At 42.6% G+C, this 24,598-nt stretch overlaps 1 protein-coding gene across 3 annotated transcripts; it reads right to left on the reverse strand.

Annotated features, from left to right (window-relative positions):
* Positions 1-8,941: 8,941 nt before the first annotated feature.
* Positions 8,942-21,938, reverse strand: ZNF449 (zinc finger protein 449). 3 transcript variants are annotated; one of them, XM_027963179.3, is made up of 6 exons: positions 21,868-21,938; positions 21,054-21,199; positions 18,240-18,693; positions 16,417-16,621; positions 12,042-12,155; positions 8,942-11,849 (listed from the first exon to the last, which is right to left on the reverse strand). In XM_027963179.3, the coding sequence occupies exons 3-6, from the start codon at positions 18,591-18,593 to the stop codon at positions 10,963-10,965; spliced, it is 1,560 nt and encodes a 519-aa protein (XP_027818980.1). In that variant the 5' UTR covers positions 18,594-18,693; positions 21,054-21,199; positions 21,868-21,938; the 3' UTR covers positions 8,942-10,962. The 3 variants fall into 3 exon arrangements, with proteins under 3 accessions (XP_027818980.1, XP_027818981.1, XP_004022374.1); XM_027963180.3 differs by lacking the exon at positions 21,054-21,199; XM_004022325.6 differs by having other exon boundaries at positions 21,054-21,938.
* Positions 21,939-24,598: the final 2,660 nt, after the last annotated feature.

Below are 24,598 nucleotides of genomic sequence, written 5' to 3' on the forward strand. Positions count from 1 at the left end.
ACACTGTTGGTGGGAATGCAAACTGGTACAGCCACTATGGAGAACAGTGTGGAGATTCCTTTAAAAACTGGAAATAGGACTGCCATATGACCCAGCACTCCCACTGCTGGGCATACACACCAAGGAAACCAGAATAGAAAGAGACACATGTTCCCCAATGTTCACTGCAGCACTGTTTACAATAGCTCAGACATGGAAGCAATTTAGATGTCTATTGGCAGACGAATAGATAAGAAAGTTTTGGTCCATATACACAATGGAATATTACTCAGCTATAAAAAAGAATGCATTTGAGTCAGTTCTAATGAAGCGGATGGAACTGGAGCCTATTATAGAGTGAAGTAAGTCAGAAAGAGAAACACCAATACAGTATATTGACGCATAGTTGGAATTTAGAAAGATGGTAACAATGATCCTATATGCAGGGCAGCTTCAAGGGGGACATAGATGTAAAGAACAGACTTTTGGACTATGAGAGAAGGCAAGGGTGGGATGATTTGAGAGCATAGCATTGAAGAATGTATATTACCATATGTAAAATGGATGACCAGTGCAAGTTCAGTGCATGAAGCAGGGCACTCCAAGCCAGTGCTGTGGGACAACCCAGAGGGATGGGGTGGGAAGGGAGGAGGGAAAGGGGTTCAGGATGGGGGTACGCATCTGTACATGTGACTGATTCATATCGATGTATGCAAAAACCACCACAATACTGTAAAACAATTAAAATTAAAATTAATTAAATTTAAAATCCAATTAAACTAATCAATTAACAAAAAAAGAATTTTTTGATGTGGACCATATTTAGTCTTTTTTTCATTTTTAAAGACTTTTGAATTTGTTACAATATTGCTTCTGTTTTATGTTTTGGGTTTTTGGCTGCAAGGCATGTGAAATCTTAGCTCTCTGACTGGAGATCGAATCCACATCTCCTGCTTTGGAAGGCAAAGTCTTAACCCCTGGGCCACCAGAGACCTGCCTAAATGTTATTTAAAACCAGTGTTAACCATAGAAAAGGGGAAAGATGGGAGCCATGCACCTAGTGGGCAGTGGGGACCGTGCTCTGCAAGTCTTCCCCTGCAATGGTGTGGTAGGCATGTGGTTGGAGTCCTGAAGGCACAGACCAACAATCAAAGTAATAATATACATCAGTATTACTCTGCATCTTTACCTCTGATACACTGTTGTCCATTCTTGTTTTGCAGACATTGCTGAGATCACAAACCATGTCCATCCATGAGTCTCCATTATCTGAGTCGGAAATGAAATAGAGCAGTACCCTATGGTCCTTCTCCCCATGTATTCCACCTGCCTTTTGTCTGTGGAACAACTTTAGCCAAAGAATAAGTTTAATCAGAGAGGTGAGAAAATATAGAAGCAAAGAAAAACAGTCAAACAGGACAGAACAATAGCAGTTTGTCAGTAAGCCAAGTCAAGGATCTTTAGTTCCTTCTCAAGGGCTATAGATAATATTCTGAGCCATATCCTGTGAACTGTCTTGTAGCTACTGGAACCCCCAGGAGGTGGAAGAAGTTAACTACATGATGACCATACTGTAGCCATAGCATGTGCGTGCAAAGTCCCTTCAGTCATGTCCGACTCTTTGCAACACTATGGACTGTAGTCTGCCAGGCTCCTCTGTCCATGGGATTCTCCAGGCAGTACTGGAGTGGTTTGCTACACCCTCCTCCTTATGTTCATAACATAAGCTGCCACAGGTCTGAGAAATGGCCTTGAGGAAATGGGAATAAATCGACCCTGGAATTGAAGATTGTGTGCTAAGTCACTTCGGTCATGTTCAACTCTTTGTGATACTATGGACTGTAGCTGGCCAGGCTCCTCTGTCCAAGGGGATTCTCCAGGCAATACTGGAGTGAGTACCCATTCCCTTCTCCAGGGGATCTTCCCACCCAGGGATCGAACCAGTGTCTTTTATGTCTCCTGCATTGTCAGGTGGGTTCTTTACCACTAGAGTCACCTGGGAAGCGTGGAACTAAAGATTCAGTTCAGTTCAGTTGCTCAGTCGTGTCCGACTCTTTGCGACCCCACGAATCACAGCACGCCAGGCCTCCCTGTCCATCACCAACTAAAGATTAATTATAGTTAAAACAATCAAGATGATGCTGGTCAGACCACTGCATGGCCAATTTCAAGATGATCAGAGCTGACTGTGCTGTTTCTGCATGTAGCTCCTTCCCTCCATCTATAAAAGCTCTTGCCCAGTGGTTGTCAGTGGGGGGAACTCAGCCTTTGGACAGATATCCACGCTCCCCCTACTCCCACCTCCCCCACTCGCCTATCTCCCCACCTCCCACCTCCCATTGACAGCATCCAAAATAAAGCAAACTTCCCTTTCTACCCACCTGTCCTTTTTATTGGTTTTTGAGCAGCAAGCAGCCAGACCCCCCTCAGTTTTGTTAATAGAAGGACCTTTGGCTCACTCTCACTAAATCCAATCTTCAAATCTGAGTTTCCTCAGCCACAAGATGGGAACCATACTTTGCCATCAGTGATGTCCTGAGGATCAAGTGTGATTATCTTTGTAAAGTGCTCAGCACACAGGAAATGCTCAAGGGATTAGTACGCCATATCCTTATTTTGGAGCAGAACATTATGGGGCTTGTTTTAGCATTGCTTCCTCCCTGATTGTCTTCCCATCCCTCATCCCTCTCCTCACTTCCTTCCAAGCTTTCTGGACTTATTTGTCATTTCCTTTCATTGTTTTTCTTTCCCAGAGCAGCAAATTTCCTCAGAGATTACATGGGCTTCTCTTTGGAAATCACATGTCTTTAGTCCTGCTGTGAAGCAAGAGGCAGCCCAGGACTCCAGGCTTTTCCTTGCTGGGAGTGACATTCTGCTCTGGTCAACTCAGACACCTCATGTGGAGGCTGACATGGCTTCGCATCTGCACCTGTGAGGACTTTCCAGGGTGTGAACTCTGTGCAGGCCAGAGGGTGCCGGTTACCCGGCAGTGCCAGAAAGGTCTCTACTCTTTCTCTTTCTATATAAAGTTACTTCTTTTCCAGACAGTGATTAATTAGTTGAAGACTGGGTGAAGATTTTTGCCAATTCGGGGCAAAGCCATTGACTTCAACTCTATAGATTATCTATGTAGAATGCAATTTTGCTAGTACTTGAAAAAGCAGAACATACAAAAAAGACTAGATGTGTTCAATTTTTATTCTTTTTGAAACCACTTGTCTAACTATAGATGAAATATGTGCTTATGTGAAAAGGTCTAGAGATTTTAGAAGTGTATAATGACATTTCAAATCACCAAAAAATCCATCCACCTAGAATTACACCCACTGTTCGCATTTTAGTGTATTTCTTGTTAGGTTTTCCTAACTCCCTGACTAGACAAAGAAGAAGGTCTAGTTGTCTCTGCTGTACTGTTGTATAAACTGGCACAGACTAGCCTAGGAACTGCTAGATTTCCAAAGAGCAGAGCTGTGAGCTTCTGCTAGAGCTTTCGTTCCAGTCTGACCTGGCTTGTATTCTTCTCCATCTGATGACAGTGATTGATGTCTGGGCAACAACTTCACTAAAGGAGACAGGTAAGACATGTCAGCTAGAAGCACAGTGGGAAAGGAGTAGTGAGAGAAGCAGGACTATTCATATTGCACAAAGGACTCTGTACAGCCTCCCACTCAGACAGTAGCTTTTTTCTTTGTCTAAATGAACTGTGTACACAACAGACCCAATTTATCATTTTAACTGTTGGCTGCTCAGTGTCTGCCTCTCTCAGGATCCTTGTAAAGTGAGGATTTGTCTATGTGTGAGCAACAGAAAGTGAAAGTGAAAGTCGCTGAGTCATATCTGATTCTTTGCGACCCCATGGAATAGTCCATGGAATTCTCCAGGCCAGAATACTGGAGTGGGTAGCCATTCCCGTTTCCAGGGATCTTCCCTACCCAGGGATTGAACCCAGGTCTCCCACATTACAAGTAGATTCTCTACCACCTGAGTCACCAGAGAAGCCCAAGAATACTGGAGTGGGTAGCCTTTCCCTTCTCCAGGGGATCTTCCAAACCCAGGAATCAAACTGGGGTCTCCTGCATTGCAGGTGGAGGGAGAAGCCTTAATTGGGAAAAAAAAAATTACAGATAGGGAAAATGTACCCTACCCTACCCTCACCCCTTGTTGGAAACTTCATGCCTCTCCTTCCCAACTTGAATGCCAACGTCAGTCCTCCCATGGACTGTGTTGTTTCTCTGGAGCCTAAATTCTAACCACAGATGGGAGCCATTAGCCACTCAAAACAATGTAACTGTGTGTCTACTTTCCTAAAAGAAGGGTTCTTGTTAAATCCAGCCAATAGAGAACGCAGGCGGCAACAGTCATTTTGAAAGAGGCACCAGTTTGCTGGCACCAAGCTCTGTGATGGTGCTATTGGTGGGGGTGGAGGTGATGATCCTAAGAAAATGATGACTTAAAGCTTACTGGGAGCAAGATCTGTGCTCAGCTTTTTTCATCTATCTCACTTAATCTTCTCAACCATCCTATAAGTACTATTAATACTTCTATCTACATCTCTACAGATGGATTGATTATTCCAGCATTCATGATCATATTTGAAGACACAGCTTATTAATGACATTTTCCTGCTTGTCACACACTGAACCTTACACTTCTCCAGCAGTCACCTTCTTGTTCATAGCCCCACAATGAACCTCAAAATCATTCCAGTAGCCATCTTCATGCTTATTACATTACATTACATTGAACCTTCTCCTTATCCTAGTTTTCATTGTCATGTTGGTTATTTCACACTGAATCTTAACCTTATTTCAGTAGGCATCAGCATGCTTTTTGTCTCACACTATGCAGAGTACATCATGAGAAACGCTGGACTGGAAGAAACACAGGTTGGAATCAAGATTGCCAGGAGAAATATCAATAACCTCAGATATGCAGATGACACCACCCTTATGGCAGAAAGTGAAGAGGAGCTAAAAAGCCTCTTGATGAAAGTGAAAGAGGAAAGTGAAAAAGTTGGCCTAAATCTCAACATTCAGAAAACGAAGATCATGGCATCCAGTCCCATCACTTCATGGGAAATAGATGGGGAAACAGTGGAAACAGTGTCAGACTTTATTTTTTGGGGCTCCAGAATCACTGCAGATGGTGACTGCAGCCATGAAATTAAAAGACTCTTACTCCTTGGAAGAAAAGTTATGACCAACCTAGATAGCATATTCAATAGCAGAGAGATTACTTTGCCAACTAAGGTTTGTCTAGTCAAGGCTATGGTTTTTCCTGTGGTCATGTATGGATGTGAGAGTTGGACTGTGAAGAAGGCTGAGCACCGAAGAATTGATGCTTTTGAACTGTGGTGTTGGAGAAGACTTTTGAGAGTCCCTTGGACTGCAAGGAGATCCAACCAGTCCAATCTGAAGGAGATCAACCCTGGGATTTCTTTGGAAGGAATGATGTTAAAGCTGAAACTCCAGTACTTTGGCCACCTCATGCGAAGAGTTGACTCATTGGAAAAAACTCTGATGCTGGGAGGGATTGGGGGCAGGAGGAGAAGGGGACGACCGAGGATGAGATGGCTGGATGGCATCACTGACTCGATGGACGTGAGGCTGAGTGATCTCCAGGAGATGGTGATGGACAGGGAGGCCTGGCATGCTGTGATTCATGGGGTCGCAAAGAGTCGGACACGACTGAGAGACTGAACTGAACTGAACATTATCCTTACACAAGTGGTCAACATCATGTTTACTGTCTACATTGACCAGTGACTGTATTCCAGGAGCCATCACTCTTCTTGTTAGCTTGTTGTTTAGGACACTGAACTTACACATTTTACAGCTGGCATCATCATGCTGGTTGTCTTACACTGAAACTTGCCCTTACTGCAGTGGGACTCTAGTCTCATGCTGCAGTATACTCCTTTGAAGTTGCCACATTCATGCTGCAGACACAACACAAAGAGTTTAACTTCTTTAGTTCTTCTGCAGCTGGAATTGAAGGATAAGCTTGAAGTTGCATGAAGAAGGGTGGTGTAGTTTCTCTGTTTCATGCTTTTGAATTCTCTAGAAGCATCCATTCTGGGTCAGTTTACATAGGAGTCAGAGAAATGAATAATTGCCTTCTATCAGCATTCATCATCATCTTGTGGCCATATATATGCTAAAAGGTAAGCTTACTCCAGTGGTCATCTTCATGCTTCTTTTTTTTTTTTTTTTTAATTGAAGCATAGATAATTTACAATGCTATTTTCAAAGGGAGTATGAAGAAGCAAGAAGTTTAAGGGCTGTAAAGTGTGGTGTGAAGTACAGAATATTATCCATCCTGCACAGTCTTCTTGTAAGCAGCCCTTTTGCCCCTTTTCTGTCTCCCCTCAGAACTTGATTAGAAAAATGAGATCACTGGGTAAAATGTAACCTAACTCCTGACTTATGCTCTACTGAATGTACACAATGCCTTCCCTATCTTGGTGAGTCCCTTCCCGGATTATAAGGAGTAAGAATGAAGAATTAAATAGTTGAGGAATGACTGACTTTCTACCCCTAGTATCCCCCTTCGCAAATTTGCAGGCGGACCATGTGGGCAAGACAGCATTCAAAGAAAGAGCATGAATCAGCAGATCTGCACACAACAGAAAAATGACACAATCCAATCCCCCTACCCTAATGATTAACTGAGATTGTTTCCCCTTTATCCCTTTAAAAATTTTCATGTCCAAGCTGAATCTGAAGTTGATTTTGGAATATGAATCCACCCTCACTCTGGGTAGCTGGTTTCCTGATGAAAGCAACTTTTCCTTTCCAACCAACACTTGTCTCTCGAATATTGACTTTTTGAGCAGTGACCAGCCAAACCTGAGTTTGATAACATTCCCTTTAGTACTAAGCACTTGAAAGTGAAGGCCACACTGAAAGGTGAAGATAGCAGTAGGAGTATGCAAGAGAGAGAAGACCATGGACAGACTCATTATCATCATGTTGAAAGATAACTCTCAGTGCAGCAGTAAGTTGTTGCATACAATCCACGCAGACTACTAACATTGTTTATTTGTAATAAACTTCTAGGGGAATTCTTCAGTGACTCAGGAGTTATATATCTTTTGAATGTAAAGTGGTTCTCTAATATATAAATCATGTTTCCAGGTACTCCTTGGAGATAAAATATTGTTTTTGTATCATGTTGGGGATTGTAATGGATTTCACTCACTCAGAGGAAGGATATGTAATATTTTAATACCTGTTAATCCTTAAAAAATGTGAACTTAGGTCATGCTAGACCTCTGATAAGTCCTGTCTGACAATGCAACCTGGAAAAGGCTAGATAGACTAACTTATACATCACTCCTCAATACCAGTAGTTAAAATTCCAGAATTAGGGGATTGAGTAAACTGATTATTAATCCTGAGGAAAGACTAGGAGATGAGTTTTCTTCTCATCTGTTCCATATCTGCTACAGAGGACTAGAAAAGGATGAAGAGAATCCGGATTCTCTAGGGTCTAAGGACACTTTGCAAATTTTATTAAATATGTGTCTTTAAAAAAACCTAAATGAACTTTAAAAGTAGAAATAAAGTGAACCTCATTTTCTAATCACAGTGCAGGAAAGCCAAAATTAAGAGGAAAATGGCAATGCTGTACAGTTCTTGGGTCATAAGAGAAATTATAATGAAAACTGTGATAATAACTTTGAAATCATCAATAATAACATGGTGATGGTTAATTTTATGTGCAATTTGGCTGAACTGAAGGATGCCCAGATTGCTGGTACAACATGATTCCTGGGCATGTCTGTGAGTATTTTCAGAAAAGATTTGCACTCATTCAGTGAACTGAGTAGAGTTCCACCTTCATTGATATGTGTAGGCATCATTCAACCTGTTGAGGGCCTGAACAGAACAAAAAGGCAGAGGAAGGGCGAATTCCCTCTTCAGCCGGAATGTCCATCTTTTCCTGCCCTTGAACATTGGAGCTCCTGCTTTTCTGGCTTTCAGACTCAGGGACCTACACCTGCAGCTCCCCTTGCCTTGCCTCCCACCCCCCCATCTCCATTCTCAGGCTTTTGGCTTTGGACTGAGAGATAAACCATTGGCTCCCTTGGTTCTTACATCTTCATACCTGGACTGGATTACACCACCAGCTTTCCTTTTTCATCTGCTTGCAGACGGCAGATTACAGGACATAAGCTTCGTAACTATATGGGTGAATTTCTATAATAAACCTAATTATATATAAAAACATATATTATGTATATACAAATTTTATGTATACATTTCCATCTATCCATCTTCCCTATTTCTCTGGAGAATCCTGGCTAATACAAGCATTATATATAAAATGTATGGAATGTGACCAAAGCTATATTTAAAGGAAAATTCATAGCCTTAAAATGCTTTTATCATTAAACAACAAATACTTAGGATACAATATGCTGGATATTTATTGCAAGTGTACACTGTGCAGGGCCTGAACAAAATATATTTCATCTTCATAGTACTTAGGAGTTGGGTACTATGTCTTGCCCTTCATAATACTTAGGAGGCAGGTACTATATTTTGCCCTATTTTAAATGCTCAGAAATATAATTAGGCACATCCATACCATGTTCTAACTATGACATGTTTCTAAGAACTACTTCATGTAATACTTGATCCAATGCCACAAATATTTATTAGTGCTCATTATACACAGGATACTATGACAAAGAGATAAAGAATAGATGTTCTCTACCCTATAAAATCCAGTCATGTGTGTTTATGACGTAGATGATACAGCTCCTTTTATGACTGCAACTAACTCTACTAGCTAAAATTGATTGCATTACATGCTAAAACTGATACATAAACCCATGGTTGCAGAGAATAAAGATTCCAACTGAAGTCAGGGCAGGAGTCCATTGTGGTGCTTGTTGCCACTGCTCAGGGAAGCATCTCTAAGTTCAAACAATTAGTTAATGTGATCAAAGCAGGAAGAGCACATACGTTTTCACTTTATTAAAATATTGCATAGATACAGAGCAGTTGGGCTCATCCATTCTAAGGCACTGTCCTGGTTTGAATGCAATTCCACAAGAGAGAAAAGAGAAGCCATTACATTCAGTATTATTTACCTCTACATTCAGACTCCTCCCCTGTTCCATGTTTATTGCTACTGGGATCTCAATTTTATCCCCAAACTTATAGCAGCATCATACTAGGACCTGGATGACAAAAATGAAGGACACATCCTGGCTCTAGTACTTGTATGAACTGACACTTAACTACAAACTCTCTTGCACTGCTGGCCATTTGTTTCCCAACTCTTGTTTAACTAAAGATATTATAAACTCTTTATGAATTAATTTTTAATAGTTTCCATTAAGCCTAGAACAGGACTAGTTAGGCACATAGTACATATCCCCACAATGCTTGTATTAAATATCAGTTGCAAGAACTTTAATGGAATAGAAAAAAATATACTTTCCCTAATTCTAGTTTAAGGAAAGGATGACTGGTATCCTCACAAAGGGAAATGTCCTATTGCTTGTATTTTTTAACAAGGAACAAGGCTGAATGAATATTTTCATGTATTAACAGCTTTAACTGACAAAGAGAGTTCTTCCTTTGCTATAGGAACTTGAGTCATAACCACTAGTATATGAGAACATTTATATAAGTAGCAATGTGTGTGTGAGATTATAAGCAAAATTCAAAGCGGTTACAAATCACTGAGCAACACATAAATATCTGAATTACTGATCCTCCTTAAATGATGTGTGTATGTTACATTAAAAAAATAAGTGTAAAGACTTTTTTCATAACACACTTGAAGCAACTGGAAATAGCTAGGCTTGGGAACAATCAGGCTATATAGATAGCTATAGAAATATGTGTTAAAGGCAGTGTGTTCCAAGAATATTTGCAGAATAAGTGCTCTGTGGGTTATTATTGGGTGTACATGAAAACGGGTTCTGGGGTCAAACAGGATTGCAAAACACTGAGCCAAAAGAGGTACTTTTTCCACCTTCATGAGAGGACCTCTCAGAATCCTCATAGGCTGATGTGCACTGTGAATCTACAAAGCAGAAACAGCAGGAAGGGATTCCCAAACTTATTTGCAAACTATCTTATAGAAATAGGTGTTCTATGACACACACTTAGGGAGACACTGAATCAAAGAATGGATAAAATTTTAAAGCACTGAGAGAGACACAGTTGAATAGCAAAGGAGAGTGAAAAGCAATGGATACTGGTTCCTCAGTCAGTGTAAATTAAATTAGCGTCTACTTGTATGACTTCAACTGGCAAATGGGTTCTTCCACAAAGAGTTGACTTATCCTGGGAACAAAATAAATCATCAAACCAATACTCAGCTCTGAGTAGCATCACCCCAGACTGCCAACTAAGCAGATTAGTCAACTTTGCAAAATTCAAAAGTAAAGATTAAAATTCTAATTTCTTCAAAGACAAAATTTTCAATGGAAAGAACCCAGTTCATAGCAGGCAAACGAAATCCTCTTCATCCATGTGTTCCTAACATATTTTTATTATTTCATAAAATACACTGTCTCCTTTGTTGCCACCTGGGACACATATAAAGTTTTAAACTAATATAATCACCTTTAATAATGACAGCAGAATAATTATGGTAATACTGTAATAGATATGCCAGACAAATATGATAATCCATTATGTTGACCCTACCCTGAAAAGGCTTGCCATTATTTTTATGCTGACATTTATGATATGGTTGACTTGGTTCACAAAAATTGTCAATGTAATAAAAAATGAGTTGCAGAGACAGAATAAATCAAATCTATGAAAATTGCAAGAGTAGGTAGATACTCTAGAATTCATATAACTTGGAAGATGGGTTTTTAAAGTAGAAAAAAAAGCTTTTCTTTTCTTACAAGCTCAAACGAATTCTTCCAAGACAAACAGGCTGTTGCATGTTTAAGATTTTGTGTTGGGGTTAGTTATCAATCTCTGTAGGATTTGTTTCCTTTAATAATCCTTAAAGAAGTCCTCTAAAGTGAGTGACTTGGTGCATAATAAGGCCTGCTCTCTGTCTGAAGCTTTTAGAACAATGACTACACTTGTATGGCTTCTCCCCTGTATGAATTCTTAAATGAATAACAAGGCTTGGTCTCTGTCTAAAGCTTTTCCCACAGTAATTACATTTAAAAGGTCTCTCTTCAGTGTGTGTTCTCTGGTGCAAAGTAAGAGCTGTCAGCCTACTAAAACTCTTCCCACAATTATGACATCTATGAGGTTTCTCACCCGAATGAGTTTTCAGATGTCTTTTAAGACTTGATCCATGACAAAAGCTTTTCCCACACTCAAGACATTTATATGTTTCTTCTTCAGAATGGGTTCTCTGGTGCCCTATAAGGTGTGAGCGCCGAGTGAATCGCTTTTTACACACAGTGCATTCATAGGGTCTCTCCCCTGTGTGAAGTCGCTGGTGTCTGTAAAGGTCTGAACTACGGAGGAATCTCTTTCCACATTCAGGGCACTTATGAGGTTCCTCTCCTGAATGAATTCTCTGGTGCCCTGTAAGTTGTGACTTTCGAGCAAAACATTTCCCACACTGAGAACATCGGTGAGGTTTGTCACCCGGACTCTTCTTCTTATGGGGTCTCGGGTTGAGAGGTTCTTCCAAGTTGGAGCTCTCAGGTTTCTCTCCTGCTGAGGGGTTCTGATGCTCTACAAGTTTTGTTAAATCTCTCTGTAAATCCTCTGGAGGGGTTTCCCATTGATTTTCTAGCTGTACATAGTCTTTTTGCAAAATGGGGCCATGAAGAGCATTCCCCTCTAAAGTAACAATAAATGGATACATATTCTCCAGTTTTTTCTGTTTTTCTGAAGTATCTTCTTCATTTTCTATTCCAATCTCAAAACCTGAGAGAAGAAACAGAATACAGATCTCACCATGTCCCACATGGAAAAGAACATGAGGGAAAATGAAGAGTTTATATTAAACCATTCATAGAAATAAGAGATGTTCCTTAGTAGAATCCAAAACTCTTTACCCTGATCAAGGTTTATTTTTTTCTTTTCTTTCTTGTGTGGTATCAATGAACAATTACTTACCTAACTTGGAATCAAGTAATTGCTTAATTTCTTTGGAATCTTGCAGTTCCTTCACCCATGCCTCTTCTCTATGCTCCAATGGAAAGCTCACGTCAAGTTTTGGTATTGGGTATCCTTGCCAGAAGAAAGATGAAAAGCATAATAGTTTGAATCATCAAAGGTTTTTACAGAGTTTAGCCTGATATCTTGGACATGTGGCTGCTTAATATTCACTTCCTCCTCAATTACTATTACATCACCTGGAATCTCTTGCAAGTCTTTTTTTTTTTTTTAAAGAGAAAAGCAAAAAATGAGAGAACCTTTTGCATTCAACTTAAGGCACTCTTCCTCTAACCTATGGAAGGGGAGTGAATCAATTCTGTGCTGAAATCAATACACTAAATTGCTACTTTATCTATTTTGATAATAGATTTATCTGGGTTAGAGCCAAGAAAGTGAAGTGAAAGTGTTAGTCACTCAGTTGTGTCTGACCTTTGTGACCCCATGGACTGTAACCCACCAGGCTCTTCTGTCCATGGAATCTTCCAGGCAAGAATACTGGAGTGGGTTGCCATTTCCTTCTCCAGGGGATCTTCTCGACCCAGGGATTGAACCCAGGTCTCCTGCACTGTGGACAGACTCTTTACCAACTGAGCCACCAGGGAAGACCCTAGGTTAGAACCAAAATATGAAATAAATCTCCATAAAGTTGGCATTGAAACTGAGAAATGCTGATATTGAGTACTACGTGAAGAGAGAGAGGTAAAGCCAGAAGTTATGCAACTGCTTATTGGAATAATTTCAATTGAGATTTCCAAATTATAATGGAAACTGACTGGGCTGACAACCAGAAAAGCAGTTTTTGTTTGCTTCAGCTGAAATCTGGAAGTGGACTGATTCTCCTGAAATTACCCCCAAGTAACCATTAAAGAGTGTTTCTCACTGTCAGGTTAAGGACAACCAAAGAAATTTCTCCATTCAGTGCCCGCCCCCACTGTGGCCTATTACCCTCTCCTTACTGAGAGTCTCTCTGGCTCACAGTCTCTCTCCACACCCCTTCCTCACCTTCTCTGCTCTGCCCAAGTTAACTGGTCCATCATCAAGTGTGGGTTGGAAGTAGCTCACTTGAGATAGAAACTCAGCATGATGTTTAAATATTAGCACCATTAAAATAACATTAGCAGGTTAATTTGATGAATTTTAACCATTATATCAAAACATAGGAAGTGGACTAAAATATCTTATTTTATATTTTCATGGAAAAAAAGATCTTTTAAGATTAAGAAACAAAAATGTGCTTCACATAAAATTCTGTTTAAATTCACTATATTGTTTTTGTTTGGGTTTCAAAGCTAAGAATAGGATGACAGGGCAATGAGACCAAGGTCAAATAAACTGGAGGTCACAGGTCAAAGGAAAGCTGTCATTATGTATTAAAAACGGAAGCAAACTGAAACTTGAAATAAGCAGAGAGAGTAGCAAAGGCCTATGTGTGAAATACTGATGTATAACCTCAATGCAGGAAGGGAGACAGACTTCAAGTATGATACCATGAGAAGCTCTGTAGATCTATTTCCCACTTTAACTGGTGACAATTATTAAAAATAATACAAGAAACATTTAAAGTCTAGAAAATTAAGAAACATCTATTTTTAATAGAAGGGGTAAAATGGAATAGAGTTACATACAAGAAATATTTCTACATCTCACTGACATTAAGTCAATATAAATCTGAAGCTGATTACAAGTCAAGATGTACATGTTAACTAGAGTAACCACTAAGGAAATAACTTTAAAAATTGTGAAAATTCATTACAGTCAGTAAAATGTTACATTTAAAATATTTACTTGGTGTCAAAGAAAGCAAAGAAAGCTATCTACGATGACAGATAGAGGGACAAAAAAGATATGAGACATATCCAAAAATGAAAACTCAAAATAGCAGATATAAACCCAACCAATCAAAGATAAGAATAAATGGTATGAATTAAACAACTCAGTCAAAAGGCAGAGATTGTCAGGCTGGATTTTTTAAAATCCAACTATATGCTGTCCAAGGAAACACACTTTAGATTCAAAGATACAAACAGATTGAATGTAAAGGAACAGAAGAAGATATGTCATGCAAGCAGCAAGTAACCATAAGACAGCCAGAATGACTATATTAATATCAGACAAAATAGATAGTAGAACAAGAGAATCACTTCATAATGATAAAAGGATCAATCCACTAGGAAGATGCAACAATTATAATCATATGTGCACTTAAATAACACAGTGCAAAATATATGAAGAAAAAAATGTAAAAAGAAATAGACAATTGATAACAATAGTTGTGGACTTTAATACCTCTTTGCACTACTAGATAGAAAACTTAGGCAGAATAGCAACAATAGAAGACTTAAAAATACCATAGACCAACTAAACATCACAGACATTTACAGACAACACTCCACAGCGAGCAACAGCAGAATATACATGCTTCTTAGGTGCAGAGAAAATTCTACAGGACAGTTGAGATGCTACACCACAAAACAAATGTTCAAAAATGTTAAAGGATCACAATGACAAACTACATTCCCCCACTAAAATGACATTATAAATAAGTAACAGAAAAAAAATTGGGAACATCACAAATAAAAAGAAACTGAACAACACATTCCTAAGTAACCCATCAGTCAAAGAAGAAATCAAAAGGGAGATTAGAAATATTCTGAGGTAAATGAAAATGAAAACTTTGGGAGGTAAAACCAGTGCTTAGTTAGAGGGAAATTTATAGCTATGAATGCCTATATTAAAAAGGAAGAAAAATCTCAATAACCTAACTTTACACCTTACACCATACCCTGGATGCAGACAGGAAATGTGTGCTCAAACTTGAGCTTCTTCCTGAATGTTAACTTCCTGCAATTTTTAATTATATACCAACTCCACCCCTACCCACCTCCATTATCCTGCATAACACACAGATCCTTATGCCTCTGCTGCATTCAGTCTCCTCTTCCTGGACTCTCACAGTACTGCTTCTGACACTATCACCAGTTTGTATTTCCCAACCTATGCTCAAATCCCATGTCAGTGGAGGCCACTAACCATTCCCCTTGACCCGTCCCCCACCCTTCTGACCTGAGTTCCCATCGTCTAGTGACTGCAGCCATGAAATTAAAAGACACGTGCTCCTTGGAAGAAAAGCTATGACAAACCTAGACAGCATCTTAAAAAGCAGACATTACTTTGCCAACAAAGGCCCATATAGTCAGAGCTATGGGTTTTTCAGGAGTCATGTATGGATGTGAGAGTTGGACCATAAAGAAAGCTGAGCACTAAAGAGTTGATGATTTTGAACTCTGGTGTTGGAGAAGACTCTTGAGAGTCCCTTGGACTGCAAAGAGATCAAACCAGTCACTCCTAAAGGAAATCAATCCTGAATATTCACTGGAAGCACTGATGCTGAAGCTGAAGCTCCAATACTTTGGCCACCTGATGCGAAGAGCCGACTCATTAGAAAAACCCTGATGCTGGGAAAGATTGAAAGCAGGAGGAGAAGGGAACAACAGAGAATGAGATGGTTGGATGGCATCACTGAATCAATGGACATGAGTTTGAGCAAGTTCTGAAAGATGGTGAAGGACAGGAAGCCTGGCACGCTGCAGTCCATGAGGTCGCAAAGAGTCAGACACGACTGAGCGACTGAACTGAACTGAAAATACAGAAGCAACCCAAGTACACATTTATGGAAAATGGATAAGCTAAATGTGACATATACATACAAGGGATTATTATTCAGCCTTTAAAGGGATGGAAATTCTGACATATGCTACAGCATGAATGAACCCTGAGGACATTGTGCTAAGTGAAATAAGCCAGTCATGAAAAGACAAACACTGCATTATTTTACATGAGGTACACAAAGTAGTCAAATTCATTAGAACAGAAAGTTGAATGGTGGTAACCAGGATCTGGTGATGGGGGGCAGAGTGTGGAATGTAGAAATAAGAAGCTGTGTAAATGGGTATAGAGTTTCAATTTTATAAGATGAAAACAGTTATGGAAATGGATGTTGGGAATGGCTTCACAAAATTACAAATGTATTTAATACCTCTGACCTGTACACATAAAAATGGTTGAGGTTGTAAATGTTTGGTTGTGGGTATTTTATCATGATTAAAAAAAAAATTGAAGAGAAAAATAGGCTTCCTGAGCAGGGTCATTAGCTTAAGGGATTTTCAGTCCCCCTCAATCTAAGGTGCTTTGTGACCAGCTATTCCCAGAAAGATATTTCCTCCTTCTACTCTTGATCAGAGTGGCCCATTTCCATCAGGCATTCCCCAACCCTAGAGAGCTCTTGAGCTCTCAAAACAGAAACCAAAGAAAGGAAAGCAAACCCTTGCCTTACCAGGGTCGAGAAAGGGCTGGCCTTCCCCAGCAGCACTGAAGCTCAGCTCCTGCGGCCCGGCTTGTGGGATCCACGCCTCTGCCACTGGGACTTCCGGGGCAGGTCCCATTACTTGGAGTGGGGGTGACTCCAGATGGATGTTTGGTGGTATGTGTGCCATTCCCACTGGTGCCAGTTCTTCCAAGAGCATTTCCTGCCTATCCAGCTGGAGGAAATGCCAGAACCATCACTAAAAGTCCAGACCAACCCTGCTCAGTAGCTATATAATGCAAGCTACCCATGTCCTCTTAAATTTACCAGAGGCCATATGAAACAAAAAAGGAAATAAAATTAATTTAACAATATACAGTATTTAACCCAATATATCTAAAATATCATAATTTCAGAATGTAATTGATATAAACAATTGTTAGTGAGATATTTCACCTACTCTTGTTTCATATTAAGTTTTCAGAATGTGCTGTGTATGTTATACTTATAGCATATTTCAATTTGGAATAGCCACATTGCAAGTGCTGAAGAGCCACACTTGGCTATTGGCTGCTGTGCTGGGTGGTGCATGATTAGACCATACAAAGATAAAATCTTATATGGTAAGCTAAACCAGAAAGACAGAGAAAGGGAAACCACAAATTCATCCTATCCTAGGGGGCAGGGAACCTTGGATGACTCCTGCTCAGGCAGGCTAACTACAGAGCCCCATCGACACTCCCTGCTGGAGCGCCCCTAATGCCCACCCACAAGTACTTCCTGCCTTCTCCCAAAGATTCTGCCTCTGCTCAGCTATGGGTTTCAATCGATGGTTCTGAACAGAGACTAATGCCACCACTTCTATGGGGCATTTTGCCTAGGATGGTAGGTGGTGGCTATCAGAATATTCTAAACCAGAGATGGGAGTCTATATAATTCACAGGGAAGAACTGTTCCACTTCCCAAACCATTTAGGAATGTTCCCTCAAACACTCACATAGGTAAAAAGAACCTGTCAAGAATCTCACCCTGTTGGTTATATAAACACAAAATATTTTTGCATATTGTAGCATGACTTGGATTTTCTAGAAAAGCATTACTTTGGCAATCAGAGAAAGACTATACTACTTATTGTTCCAATTGACCAAGAGTTGTTTGTCATCTTGAGAAATCATATGACCAGCAGCAACACCACTCATAATGTTTGAGTGTACCATATCACTCAGAAGTTCTGGCTGTCACATTCCCAGTGTATCTATGCATAGATTCAAGCAAATGACAACTCCCTAAAGTTTTGGTGTAGTCAAGCCCAAATACATGCACAATGAAATGTGATTTCATAAGAAATCACAATCCTTTTCCTTTATATTCCTTCTAAACTCTACTCAACTCAGGGTTGGTAATATTTTCTTGTAAAGAGACAGAGAGTAAATATTTTAGGCTTTGTGGGTAGTACTGGAGTACTGGTTTGTTGTCTTCTTTTTTTAACCATCCTTCTAAAAGGTAATAACCATGACTATTTCGTGGGTTGTATAAAAATAGGCTTTGTGTAATATTTGGCCCACAGGGCACTTATTATGTTGATTTTTTCCCTAATTTTGTATATGTAATTTATATTATTCATAAATTTCATTTTAGGATAGTAAAGGGGACATTATCAAATATTTGTTATAGAAGTGGAGTTGGGTTTAATAGTTGAGACTGTCTGGAACCTATGCTGATTCCAGTAGAAGGAAAAATTGGAAAGCTCCAGCAGGGAAATCCTGTGGTACCAGTCAGAAGGTCTGATCCAGTCCCAGCTGCCTTGCTACTTCTTTGGGTCTAATTACCAAGATCCCAACCTCTTTTCTCACCTGCTGCTCTGGTATCTCAAGTTCTCTCTGTAAGTCTTCTATCAGTGACACAACTCTTTCTCTGTTCTCTGGGCAATGTTCCCTCACCCAAGTCTCTATCTCTGTGGGGAGAATCGTTAGGAATTGCTCCAACACCAGCAGCTCCAAGATTTGCTCCTTAGAACGCATCTTTGGCTTCAGCCATTGACAGCAGAGCTCCCAGAGTTTGTTGAAAGCTTCATGAGGCCCAGCTGCTTCTTTGTACTGGAACTGCCGGAAGCGCTGGCGGAAGACCTCACAGTCAGTATCATACTCTTGAAACACCGAGCCCTGATTCAAGGAGGCCTGGATTGCACAACCCAGGGCCACAGCCATCGCCCTCTTCCAGCAATGTGCAATTTATATGGAACTTGAAGTGGCAGATTCAAATTTCTTTACTTCTGTTATCCTCCGGGGGGAGCCACCTATGTATACGCTGAGGTTGGGACAAAATGAGAAAAGAGAAACAGTAGTGGTTACCAGAGGGCAGATTTACCTCCCTTAACTTGCTTACTTTTCTCCAAAGCCCTAAGGAAGCAAATCAGTCTTGAGGGGTGGGGGAGATTGAGAATCTGATGAAAGCCATGAACTCTCTTCTAGAAAAATAAACACCACATGAAATTCTGCAGTTAATTTCAATAAGGCTACAAAATCTTCAAGACCATCTATGGATTCTCTAGAAATGTACTCTCCAATCTGGTATTCAATAGTCCCATGTGAGTTGGGGGGAGAGATAAATTAGGAGTTTGGGATTAACATATACACATTACTATATATAAAATAGGTAAACAACAAGGACTTACTGTATAGCACAGGGAATTATACTCAATATTTTGTAATATCCTATAACACAACAATGTAAATTAACCACACCTCAACAGAAAAAGTGGGCTTCCCTGATAGCTCAGTTGGTAAAGAATCCACCCACAATGCCAGAAACCCCGGTTCAATTCCTGTGTCGGGAAGATCCAATGGAGAAAGGATAGGCTACCCACTCCAGTATTCTTGGGCTTCCCTTGTGGCTCAGCTGGTAAAGAATCTGCCTACAATGTGAGAGATCTGAGTTCGATCCCTGGGTTGAGAAGATCCCCTGAAGAAGGGAAAGGTTACCCACTCCAGTATTCTTGCCTGGAGAATTCCATGGACTGTATAATCCACGGGGTTGCAAACAGTCGGACACAACTGAGTGACTTTCACACTTTCACTTTCAATAGAAAAAAGCAGGCCTACATGGATGTTTAAATTAATTAAACTAAAAATTCAACTTCTCATTCATACTTGAGCAACATTTCAAGTGCTCAAGTAACATCTCTGTGTGGTACATATATGCAATGGAATATTACTTAGCCATAAAAAGGATGAAATATTGCCATTTGCAGCAATATGTATGGATCTGCAGATTGTCATACTGAGTGAAGTAAGTCAGACACAGAAAGACAAATATCATACGATATCAAATGTGCGGAATCTTAAAAAATGATACAAATGACTTATCAACAAAACAAAAAGTTATAGATGTAGAAAATAAACTTATGGTTATGAGGGGGTAAGGAGGGGAGGGATAAATTGGAAGATTGGGATTGACATACACACTACTATGTACAGAACAGATAACTAATAAGTACCTACTGTATAGGGAACTCTACTCAATACCCTGTAATGGCCTAGTATAACTGATCCATTTTGCTGTACACCTGAAACTAACACAACACTGTAAATCAACTATACCCCAATACAAATTTTTTCAAAAAAGGAGAGACATCTCTGCAGAAAGTTCCATTGGACAGCTCTGCTCTAGGATTCCATGGACCTAAAGCAAAGAAACCCTTCCATTAAACGAACCCCTACAGATTTAGTCGCTTCTGAACCCACTTCCAACCTAATTCCCACTGTCTTGTGGTTTTGAATACAGCTAGGCCACAGAAGAAATGGCAAGCAATATTTACAATGGTGAAGAACCCTAAAAGTTCATCTACCTTTGAGGAGCCTTTAGTCATCTTCAACCATGGGGATCTTAGCTAGAATCATGCCTTGCAAAGACAGTAAACCATCAATCCCTTATTCCTCCCCGCTAGGGGTCACCTGTAGTTCAGCCAACATCACCATGACCCTCACCCTGAAACAGCATTCTAAGTGACTTTCTCATGAGAAAAATACATGGCAACAGGGCAGGCCAGCAGGAATCAGGTCTGCATTAATAACCAAGGACATTTCTCACGCCTTGTGCCAGGAACTGTTCTACACCTCCCACATATATTGGTTCATTTAGCCCTTACCCAACATCAGGAAGTGGGCTCTAGTACCGTGTCCTGAACACAGGTGAGAGACTGAGGTAAGGATGAGGAGGACTGCATAACTTGCTCCAAGTCACATGGTAAATGCCAGAGGGGAATGGCGAGGAGTTTGGAATCAACCTACTACTGCAATGCTAAAGTCTGCTGCTGCTGCTGCTGCTAAGTCGCTTCAGTTGTGTCTGACTCTGCGCAACTCCAGAGATGGCAGCCCACCAGGCTCCTCGGTCCCTGGGATTCTCCAGGCAAGAGTACTGGAGTGGGTTGCCATTGCCTTCTCCAAATACTAAAGTCTAAAAACATCCAAATGTTTTAAGTGCGATCTCTGAGGTCACAGAGGTCCTCACATCCATGTCTCCTCAGATGTCAACCCTAGTACCCACCCGGGCACTGTGGCTCTTCTCAGCCTGTATTTTCGGGGACTCCTCCTTCTTGGGAGTGGGACAAGGAAAAATTACTCATGATTCCAGCCAGTCATCCCAAATGAACACAGTCCCCATCTCACCTTTATCTTGATGGTAGTCTGGGTTTTGGCGTCAGACCCATCTAGTGATAACCTGCTAGCCACGTGATGCTGACACCCAGGGCTTCTGTCGTCAACAGGAGATAATCACAGCATCTCTTTCCTAGAAGTTCCCTCGGCAGAGCCCACTGCAGGGAACAGCAGCATGCTTGGCACAGAGGAAGCACTCAGGAAAGGTCATTTCCTAGGAAGCTTCTATTTAACCTCCACCCTGCCAAGGCACCTAAATGTCTCTGGGGGGCATCCAGGGACATGCCTTGAACGTGCTCCAGCCTCGCAGCTGGGCAGCCCTCCCCCGACGGTCCCAAACCTTACACCACGTCGACCAGGGAACTGACCCTCCGGGTTTCCCCCGCGTCGGCCCCTCCGGAGAAAAACTTCACTCCATCCCTGGGCGGCTGGCTCCTCCCCAAACCCTCCTGAGCGAACTCGGGCCCACAGGGCCCGTGGATGAATAAGGGTGTAAAGAGAGGGCACTCGGGAAAAGGATCGGGGGACAAGCCAAAAAGCGGGTTGAAAATCGGGTACCCGCGGTGCTGCGCGGCCCCAGCGTGCTCCCCGGGGAGGATGTTGCGCTCCCCGCCCGGGAGAAGCCCGGGAAGGCCCGGCGGGTCGCAGGGGACGGCGGCGGGGACCCGGGCCGGACATGGGCCCTCCGCCTGTCGCTCCTTCCCGCGCCCGCCGCCCGATCGGGACTGGAGGCGGCGGGTTAGCTCAGACCGAGAGAGATGGGAGCCCGGCTCCCCGCGCCCGCGCCCCAGGGACGGCCACGCCCTCTGGCCGCTCCGGGACTCACCGCCTCAGCGCCCGCGGCTCTCCCAGGCTCACCGGGTGCAGCTGCCCATGGCGCAGGCGCGCGGCCGCGCTGCGGACTACAACTCCCGGCAGGCTCCACAACACTCGCCCAGCGATCTCAGTCTCTAAGGATGCTGACGCGGGAGAGGCTGGGATTTTCCTTGGCCTCCTTCGGTCCCGAGGCCGCTTTGGAAGCGATCCCACTTCCGGTCTTAAACGCCCGGGGATTGGGTGGGGCATGCCGCTGTTCTAGATCCTAGCGATGGCTTCTTTCCCATCAGCCCTAGAGTAACTGGAGCGGCTGGGGACTTCCTGAAATCTGTTATGACTGGATCAATGCTTCTCAAACCTCTTTTTAGGAAGAATTTCTTGTGAGGACCTGTTAAAAATTCAGCTTTCTGGGCTCTCCCCCGACACCCGTATGCATTGGATCTCGCGTGAGCTGGAGGATTCGCATTTTAATAAGCTTTCCTGGGGATAATGACCCTGATCTTTCCCTTCCGTATCATAGTGCCCTTGAGCTATCTTTGTATTTTCCTCTTAAAGAACTAGGATTTGACGAAGCTCAGTTCAGTTCAGTTCAGTTCAGTCGCTCAGTCGTGTCCGACTCTTTGCGACCCCATGGACTGTAGCACGCCAGGCCTCCCTGTCCATCACCAACTGCCGGAGTTTACTCAAACTCATGTGCACTGAGTCGGTGATGCTATCCAACCATCTCATCCTCTGTCGTCCCCTTCTCCTCCCGCCTTCAATCTTTCCCAGCATCAGGGTCTTTTCAAATGAGTCAGTTCTTCGCATCAGGTGGCCAAAGTATTGGAGTTTCAGCTTCAGCATCAGTCTTTCCAATGAATATTCAGGACTGATACCCCTCTCTGATTTCGGCTGCCACTAGAGAGCTCTTGAATCTTTAGGTCGCCAACACGGCCCCGCCTCTTGTCTTCCAATTGGTCTTTCGCTGTTCCCGCCTCTGGAGTCAAATTTTCACTTCTGGGTGGTCAGCGGTGTTTTGGCCAGGCCAGAGGCAATGATGTCATCCGGAAGATGTAGTCCTCACATTTGGCCCGAGCTAGTTTGTGTGTGTGTCCTCACATTTGACCTGGGCTGGGTGTGTGTGTGTGGGTGTGTGTGTGTGCCTGGGCTGGGTGTGTGTGTGTGTGTGTGTGTGCCTGGGCTGGGTGTGTGTGTGTGTCTCTTTGGACGCCAAACTTTGGTGTTGGTCCAAGACAGAGAGGAAAGAGCTGCCGGCAACTGTGCCTCCCAGAGGCGCTGGTGGAAGCTAGACAGGCAGGCACACCACCATCCCAAACCCACAGAGGCCAAAGCACTTCAAACAGCTCTGTCTGAGCTGGAGTTGGGCTCATGGACTGGGACTTGGCACCAGGGACACGCTGACTCCTGCAGATTTTGTGTATTGTTGCATGGGGCACCAGGTGCCTTCACCAGCTGTTTTGGATGGTTTCCCAGCCAAGATGGTCTGCGTTTGACCCTAACTCTCAAGAGCAAAAAGTGGTCCTCATTGTGAAACCAGAGTAGTTTCTGTGGCTAGAGCCAAAGGAGGCCCAGCTCCAGGGCCTCTCATCTGCACTTCTGTGGATTCCGCTGCTGGTCCCCGGAATCACTTAGGCAGCTCCTTGAGCTTTGCCATGGATGTGTGCCTTTGGCTGGAGAAGCGCATGGAGCAAGTCCTGAAGCTGCTGGTGATGGAACAGTTCCTGACCATCCTGTCCCAGGAGACCCACAGCAGGGTGCACATGCAGCTTCTGCACCATCTGATAGATAAACTTGCCAAGAAGCTGTGACTCTTTTAAAATGCATGCAGACAGAGCTTTCGAGAATGAGGGAAGAGGTGACTGAGAGATGTTTTATGTGCGCTTCGGTGGCCCCAACTGGGACATCACAATCTCTTACTTCCCCTCAGTAGTCTCCTGAGTAGAACGACATGGGCAAGTGACTTTGTAGTTTAGTCTGGAACTTTCATCCTCCAGATTCCACCCCCAACCCAAGCACACAGAGGAACAGTGTAGAGTGCCTGTCTTCACAGGGAGGCAGGTCACTGCTGCAAATAGTCAGTGTCATCTTGGATCAGAGGGTTTTGGATCCTGGCTCTGCCTGCTGCTCAGTGGCAACGTGACTTGGGGCAAATCACTTTCCTCTTTGGGCCTCAATTCCCTTTTGGTAAAATGGCATCTGGGATTTTGAGGATTTAAGGGAGACCAGAGTGTACATTGGAGAAGGAAATGGCAACCAACTCCAGTGTTCTTGTCTGAAGAATCCCAGGGACGGGGGAGCCTGGTGGGCTGCCGTCTCTGGGGTCTCACAGAGTCGGACACGACTGAAGCGACTTGGCAGCAGCAGCGTGTACATTTGGATCACATAGTCGATGCTTAAAACTGAGCAGGCCTGGTGCGATTTCTGCTTATGGCACACCCTGCTGCTCCTGAGGCTGACACAGGAGATCTTCTTGAGCTCAGGACTTCTGGGATCCAGGGCACTCTGTGATCATCCACAAGGGGACATCCCAGCAGCAGGGGACCACCAGGTGGCCTATAGAGGTCAAAATTGCCCTGCTGATCAGTACCACACTGCACCTGTGAGTAGCCACTGCCCTCCAGCCTGGGCAACATCACGAGACCTCGCCCTCCACCACCAAACAAACGAAGTTGTTAGGTGTTGTATTAAGGTCAGCAGTCAGGGCTGTGGAATGGCCTCACTGACAGGATGGAGCGTGGCTA

Source organism: Ovis aries, chromosome X, assembly GCF_016772045.2.
Source record: "Ovis aries strain OAR_USU_Benz2616 breed Rambouillet chromosome X, ARS-UI_Ramb_v3.0, whole genome shotgun sequence".
NCBI lineage: Eukaryota > Metazoa > Chordata > Mammalia > Artiodactyla > Bovidae > Ovis > Ovis aries.